An 8,338-nucleotide genomic window follows, 5' to 3' on the forward strand; every position below is an offset into this window, starting at 1 on the left:
ATCAATTACTAACATTTTCCTACTATTTTCATTATTCCTACAAATATCTACAATTTCTAAAAAAATTGTACAAATTTTTCACAAATTTCTACAAATTTCTACAATTTGAACAAATATCTATAATTTTCTACAAATTTTCTAGAATTTGTACAAATTTCCTTCAATTTCTTACAAATTAAAACTGGTTCTAAAAAACTGGCTGACGTCAGCACGGAGTCGTGCTGACGTCAGCCCGAGCGCTCACGTCGGCGATGCGGCGGCGCGGGTGCGGCGGCGATGCAAGGATGCGGCGGGCGCGGTGCGGGCGGGGAGGCTGGACGCGGCGGGTGCCGAGGACGAGGACGCGGAGGACGACGCGGTGGGCACGCGGAGGACAATGATGCCGTCGACGGAGGGGCGCGGCGGCGGCGAGGACGGAGGGCGCGTGGCGGCCAGGACGACGGAGGCCGGCGTCGGGGACGGAGGGCAGAGGCGTGGACGGAGGCGCAGCGGCGTGGAGGAGCTCGGGCGACGTGGGAGAGGGGAGGCCAGCGCCGGAGGGGAGGACGACGTGCAGCGGCGCGCGGGGGGGGGGGCGGTGGGGTGCGCCGGAGGGGGCGGCATGGGCCCGCTGGGATCGGTGGAGGGCGGCGCAGAAGAGGGCGGCGCGGAGGATGGCGGTGGAGGAGCTCGGGCGACGCGGGCGGAGGCGGCCGGACGGCGGCGGCGGCGGCGGAGCTCCTCTCGGCGCCGGGGGATCGAACTCGTCGGGGTGGGGAATGGGGGAATGGCGATGGACGCTTAGTGTTGGCGTATATATAGATCTGCACTTTAGTACTGGACGGTAGCTGCGACCGGTACTAAACAATGTTCAGTACCGGCTATAGCCATGGCCTGGTACTAAACTGTCATGTTTAGTACCGGCTGTAGCCATGGCCCGGTACTAAAGTGCTCCAATTAGCGGGAAATTTTCATGGAGGCACTTTAGTACCAGGCAATGAACCGGCCCGGTACTAAACTGCCCCCAAATTTTATTTAGTGGCCGTTTTAATTTGTTGTTTGAGTGTAATAAATTAATTAAAAATAGAAACATATGTGCTTTTGACCATGCAAAATTATATTTTTGTAGTTTATATCACCTTGTTAATTTAAATATAAGTGTATGTACTTAATTTATCAAATTGACTCCAAATTTTCATAATATGAGCTCCAAATGTGTTTTTATGTGTAAATTATTATACAAATGCATAACAATGCAAAACTATACTATTTTGACTACTAAAATTTAATAGTTTTATACTTTACATCACTGCATCAAATAAAATTTGTTTCAGATATATTACACATCGTATAAAACATAAATCAAATTTGCATAAAAATACAAAAATATGGTATTTTGACAAACAATTTCATCAAATTTGTTTCAGATAAATTACACATCATATATTACATAAATCACTTGATAACAGGAACATTAAAGAACACACATATTGACTATAAGTCATTGTTTAATGGAACATTAATAACTTTTCTTTTTACGAATGTCCCTTGATCGTGATCGTGGCGTAAGTAAGGAGCGTCCTCTTTGGATAACAGGATGCTGGAGTCAACATCGACAGAGAATAGAGGACGGTCACCGAAATGAACAAAGTCTTCTGACTTGTCCGAAATGTCTTCAAATCCAATGATTTTTCTTTTTCCTAGAAGAACTATGTGGCGTTTTGGCTCATCGTCGATTGTTGATGGTCCCTAACGACCCATTTTGACCGTCAACTATCGTGCAAAAGTTGAGCATCAGAAGGAATAAATGTTAGCATAGGACGATTATTTGATGAATTCCACAGATGCTGGTCTGAGAATGTTTGCAGGTGAATTTGAGCTAAAAAGACAGAAAACTAGCAAAAATGATCCAAGATAAAAATACCCAATCACTCATGGGAGAGCCCAAGGGCCAAAAGGGCCCACTTGGCAGCTGCACATGAGAGGGAGACGCAGCCCATGAGCAGTGACACGTCAGCGATCCGAGGCAATCTCTTCTCGACTAATGAGACGAAAGCGCGAGGATCCATGGACCCACATGCAGCAGCTAAACCGACTTATCAGAACCAATACCATGTGCTAAAGAACAAGGACTCCACGTGTCAACCCCTGGACGAAGGCTGAAGGCGGTTGGCAGCTGGGCCAGGTCGGCTGACCCCCTTGGTCGGCCGACGGCCCAGTGGACCCCACCGCATCAAGCTTCGATGTGGCGCTTCCTCATTGGTGGAGAACGTTGGTTCAGGGAGTATTAGCTGCAGCACGGCGACGCAAGACCCCTGGATCCCTCTTATATATATGAGGGGAGGGGGTAAGGAATGAACACACCACACACCACACTCCACACAACACATTTCACTCTTCTCTTGAGTCCTCACTTGAGGTGTAGAGTTGTCTTAGGGAGTTAGGAGTAGAGGTACATAGGAGGGGCGCCGGCAACGGCGCTCTTCTCCAATTTGTACCTCTACACAAGCGTGAGGAGGAGTTGGGGGATGTGCCAGGCTTGTCGGCGCTCTTTTTCGCTTGTACCTCGACGGATGCTTATTCGGTTGTAAGTGTTCGAGACTTTCTTTGTTTATTTAGAATTAGAGTTTAGATCGCAAGTTATCATCTCTGCATTATATTAGTTGATGTGTATGCTTAGCGAGTAGCATTTGACTCTAGAGTTGGGCTCCAAATAGAAAAGGATAACCCTGATCGCCTCTAGAGTTAGTAGAGAAAGGCATAGACGTGGTGTCTAGGCTGGACTATACTACTCAGTTGTCCAATAGTCCCACGGTTTGTAGAGGTAGCCGGCAGGTGGTGACAGCCCTGTTCGAGCCCTAGTAATCCTCCACGTTCGGATATCGGATAGAGCATTATTATTGGAGCTATCGGCTTGTTTAAGCCGGTCGACACCTTTAGCTCGAAGTATAATGGCGACGTGATCTCTTCTTCTAAACATAGATTTTAGATCTTAGAAAGTCCTCTCTTTCCTATCCTCCTACACTAGTGTGTGTGTCCTTGGACTGTCTGAACCCGTAGATAGTGTACTCCCGTTCCCCAGTGGATACGATACCCTGGAATACTCTTGGGTGAAAGCTACAGCGGTATCCGTGCACTTGCGGATTTTATTTGTGACGTTACAAAGTACCAACATCGGGCTTATCTAGATTTTTCTTAGGTTTGCTTACCATGTCCTTCACATAGAACACCTGCATCACATCCTTGGCGAGGACGAATGATTCGTCTTTATATCCAATCTTTTTGAAGTCCACTACTGTCATCCCATACCGGTCTATCGTTACGTCGCCTCCTGCTCGATTCACCCATTGGCATCGAAACAAAGGAATTTTCAAAGGCCCATAGCCTAGCTCCCATATTTCCTCTATGACACCAAAGTAGCTGTCCTTATTTCCATCATGGCCTATTGTATCAATACGCACACCACTATTTTGGTTCGTGCTCTTTATGTCTTGGGCTCTTGTGTAAAATGTATATCCATTTATCTTGTACCCTTGGTATTGTATGATTGTGAAAGATGGTCCCCTAGCAAGCCACTGCAATTGTACATCAATCGTGTCACCCATGACTTTCTGTCTGAGCCAAATAGAAAAACTATCTATGTGATGACGTGTAATCCAAGCCTCAGACTTCCCTAAGTTTTCAGAACGTACAATATTCATGTGCTCATCCATATATGGAGCCACGAGGGATGAATTTTGTAGAACGGTGAAATTTACTTTGCGGATTTCACTTTCAGGGATTTGCATATTAGATTTTTTACCTAATACGCCCTTTCCTTTCAGTCTCCCATCATGCCGTGACATGGGGACCCCAATCGGACTAAGATCATCAATGAAATCGACACAAAACTCTATGACCTCCTCTGTTCCGTAGCCCTTTGTGATACATCCTTCTGGGCGAGAATGATTCCGAACGTACTTCTTTAGGACTTCCATGTACCTCTTGAAAGGAAATATATTGTGTAGGAATACAGGGCCTAAAATATTTATCTCTTTCACAATATGAACCAGGAGATGGGTCATAATATTAAAGAACAAAAGTGGAAAGACCATCTCAAAACTGACAAGACATTGGACCACATCATTCTGTAGCCTTATCAGCTTATTCTGTAGCCTTCTGCGAAATTTCATTGAGGAAGGCACATAGCTTCACGACTGTTAATCTTACATTCTCTGGTAGAATACCCCTAAGCGTGACCGGAAGCAATTGTGTCATCAGAACATGGCAATCATGAGACTTTAAGTTTGTGAACTTTTTCTCTTTCATATTAATTCTTCCTTGCATATTCGAGGAGTAACCGGACGGTAGCTTTATACTGTTCAAGCAATCAAACATGCTTTTCTTCTCCTCTTTGCTGAGAGTGTAGCTAGCAGGACGCAAGTAGTGCTATCCATTTTCTCACTTCTCAGGACGTAGGTCCTCTCATTGTTTTGTTTCTTTCAAATCACGTCTTGCTTCGAGTGTATCTTTTGCCTGCCCATATGTACCGAGGAATCCTAGCAGTTTCACGCAAAGATTCTTTGTCAAGTGCATAACATCAATTGCATTGCGGACCTCAAGGACTTCCCAATATGGGAGCTCCCACAGTATGGACTTCTTCTTCCACATTGAGGCATGATCGTTTTCATCATTCGGAACTTGTTGGCTTCCACGGCCCTTTCCAAATACGACATGTACATACTTCACCATCGAGAAAACACGCTTTCCATTTCGGAACAAAGGCTTAGCACGAGTTTCTGGTTCCCCTTTAAAATGTTTTTCTTGGATTCACAGAGAGTCACAGGCATGTACTGTGACTGCTGCCCCACTCGCCGAATGGATTCATTCCGTCCGTACTTAAACCAAACCTTATGTTCCTTGGGTCGTTATCAAAATTTGGGAATTCTCTGTCCACGTTTCTCCATTGGGACCCATCCGTGGGGTGTCTCAGCATATGATCTTACTTACGCTCTTCTTTGTGCCACCGTATCAACTTAGCATGGGATTTGTTTCTAAAAAAGCGCTTCAAACGTGGTATTACTGGGAAATACCACATCACCTTAGCGGGAACTTTTTTCTTGGCGGGCTCCCCGTCGACATTACTAGGATCATTTTACCTGATCTTGTACCGTTTTGCATCACAAATAGCACAAGCATCTAGTTTCTCATATTCATCGCCGCGATAGAGAATACAATCATTAGGACATGCGTGAATCTTCTGTACCTCCAATCCAAGAGGGCAAACAACCTTTTTTGCTTCGTATGTTGTTGAAGGTAGTTCGTTCCCCTCTAGAAGCATGTTCTTTACAATACCTAGTAGCTCCTCAAATCCCTTATCGGTAACACCATTGGCTGCCTTCCATTGCAGCATTTCTAGTGTGGTACCCAACTTTTTAAGCTCCTGCTTACAATTTAGGTATAATAATTTTTTTTGATCCTCCATCATCAACTCAAACTTCTTTGACTCCTTCAAAGTTTCACTATCTCTCCGTGCATCGATTAAAACCTGACCTAGTTCGTCAGGTGGTTGATCTTCTGCATAATTTACTTCAGCCTCGTCCATTGGTTCATCTTCAAAGGCACCTGCTTCATATAAGTGAGCCCAGTCTGCAATGTTGTTGTCATCATCATCATCTCCTTCACCTTCTTGCATCAGAACTCTAGGTTCACCGTGCTTGGTCCAAAGCGTATAGTTATCCATGAAACCCTTTTCATAAATGTGGATGTGTAGAGTGTGCCTGTTAGAGTATTCCTTGTTATTTTGGCAAATGCGGCATGAACAGCACATGAACCCTTTCGATGACTTGTGGGCCTCTGTCGCATCAAGAAAAGACTTTAGACCATTAATCCACGCCATGCTGCACCGGTCGCCGTACATCCATTGTCAGTCCATCGATCTACAATTTTGTATTAAGTAACAATATTATTTTACTTGTATTCATATCATTTAATTTGGCACACAATATAATGAAATAAAAAGCCATTTCTGCAAATTTAACATTGCAATACAAAAGGTCCAAATATCCATCACATAACATGCTTAAATTACACAACATGATAAATAGAAGTCCAAATTAATATATTGATTACACTACATGCTAGCTACCTAATACAAACTACTCATCATGAGATCTTTTGACCAATGCCTTGTGAACTGCCTCGCAAAGCCTTGACACGGAACGGTCATATTCTGCCAGCCCTAACGCTTCACGTCTTGCATTATATCGAGCCATCAATTCACGATCATCATCGGTACCATGCAACTCGACATTGAACTCACGATGAAATTTATGACTTTCTTTGCCACTGGAGAATATATGAAAAGCTTTCTTAATCCAACGACGAATACGACCGCTAACAAGACCAAGACACTTTGTAGGGTGGAACTCAAACGATGACCAGTGCGCTTCAGTTCATTGAGTACTGCCGCACGAGCCGCAGCTCGACGCTCCAAGGCATCATGTTGCAAAGGCATTTCTAAGAAATAATATTAATAACAATTCAATTATATATACAAAGAATGAAGACCATCAAATAGTTTTTTGCCTCAGATATGTCACTTTCCATTTGACCTTGAGCTTGTAGTATAAGAAGCATCGCAGTTATATTATACAAAAATGGGATCATGAATGGCAAGGAACCATGAGACACACCTAGCCCAACCATCAAATCATCACAATCAAGATTTGCTTGGGCATGGATGTGTCCTATGGTTTCATGACAATCATGAGTACGACACTACTAGTACCACATAGCTCAAGGTCATCATATAATATCATCACAGACATTGATATCATCTTAACAAAAGAAATTGAAACAATTATTTGCCTCAGATATGTTGCCTTCCATTTGACCTTGAGCTTCGAGTATAAGAAGCATCCAGGTAGTAAATAAATGGGTTCAAAAATGGCAAGGAACCATGTGACACATCCAGCCCAACCATCAACTTAAATCATCACAACCGAGATTTGCTTCGGCATGGATATGTCAAATGGTTTCATGACAACCATGAGAAGTATACCTAAACGACACAAAAAACACACTTCTAATACCACAAAGCTCAAGGTCATCATATAATATCATCATAGGCATTGATATCATCTAACTAAAAGTTTAACAACTACAAACTAACCATGCCACTTCAAAAAAGATAGAAAAAATTCATTATAAATTAACCACATTCAACTTAGCCAATAGACCTTCTCCATATTCAAGTAATGGATGCTATACATGTCAAATCCTTGAATAAATCAAAAAATGATGCTCATTCTCACTACTTCTAAAAATCACAAATTTCTCTAACTATGGAGCATTAAACAAATAATGAAGACCGTCAAACAAGAGAGGACGCAGTTGCAAACCTTTGCTGCACTTGGATGAGTGAAATCCCCACAAAACTTGAGAAAATGGGGCAGCACCTCCTCTCTAGCACGCCATGGGAAGAAAGCCCGAGCTCGGTCAAATGGTTGGCTCGGGGCCGGGGAGGAAGAAGCCGAGCTGATTTATAGTGGACGCATTTGTACCAGCTGGTGGCTCTAGCCGGCACTAGAAGTCTCTATTTAGTGCCGGCCGGAGCCACCAACCGGTACTAACTGACCTCGGCTCAACTTAGTACCGCTGGTAACTCCAGTCGGTACTAAGTTGTCACTTTGCCATTGCGCCGGCCGTCGGCAGCGCACTTTAGTGCCGGCTGGTGGCTCCAGCCGGTACTAAAAGGCTCCCTTGGGCACTGTAGTTTTGGCCCGGTACTAAAGGGGCACATTAGTACCGGACCAAAGTGTGCCCGGTACTAACTGCCTGGGACCAATGAGACGTTTTCTAGCAGTGTGCTTTTATAATGACAAAAGTTGATAAATACCCCGCCCAATATCTTATAGTAGAAGTAGGTGTTTGCCCGTCGAATCAACACGTGGTTGTGGTACTAAACCACAATGCCATGTGAATCCTTTCTACAAGCAACGAAAATGAATCTGTAACAAGAAAGGTGCTATGCGCATTGGACACATTCGAACTGACGAGTAATGTTTGGACGATGTTGGGTGTTACAAGTTATATAGAGAACGATAGGGCTACTTTTTTGGGATTACTTGGACTGCTTTCATAATGGCAATGGTGGGTAATTTTGAATGTAGATTTAAGGGATTAGTTTTTTACTATTTTTATCATGGTAGTGATGGGTAAATTTTCAGGTCCAAATGGCTATTGTTTCTAGGTTATGAGAGAATTTATAGAGATTTATCTTCTCTCTATTTTAATGTGTCTTTTCAAGATTAGAATGGAGCCTCAAATTAGTGACAGTATGATAAGATATTTTATATATATTTCTTAACATAGATTT

The 8,338-nt window shown here is 43.5% G+C and overlaps 1 protein-coding gene across 1 annotated transcript; it reads right to left on the reverse strand.

Annotated features, from left to right (window-relative positions):
• Positions 1 to 240: 240 nt before the first annotated feature.
• Positions 241 to 603, reverse strand: LOC120684874 (vegetative cell wall protein gp1-like). The gene has a single exon (XM_039966740.1). The coding sequence runs from the start codon at positions 601 to 603 to the stop codon at positions 241 to 243; it is 363 nt and encodes a 120-aa protein (XP_039822674.1).
• Positions 604 to 8,338: the final 7,735 nt, after the last annotated feature.

The sequence above is a fragment of the Panicum virgatum genome, chromosome 8N (genome assembly GCF_016808335.1).
Source record: "Panicum virgatum strain AP13 chromosome 8N, P.virgatum_v5, whole genome shotgun sequence".
NCBI classification, from domain to species: Eukaryota; Viridiplantae; Streptophyta; class Magnoliopsida; order Poales; family Poaceae; genus Panicum; species Panicum virgatum.

Excerpts from the sequence above, each read along its gene's own strand:
- LOC120684874 (XM_039966740.1), bottom strand. The coding sequence starts at position 603 with ATGCCGCCCCCTCCGGCGCACCCCACCGCCCCCCCCCCCGCGCGCCGC.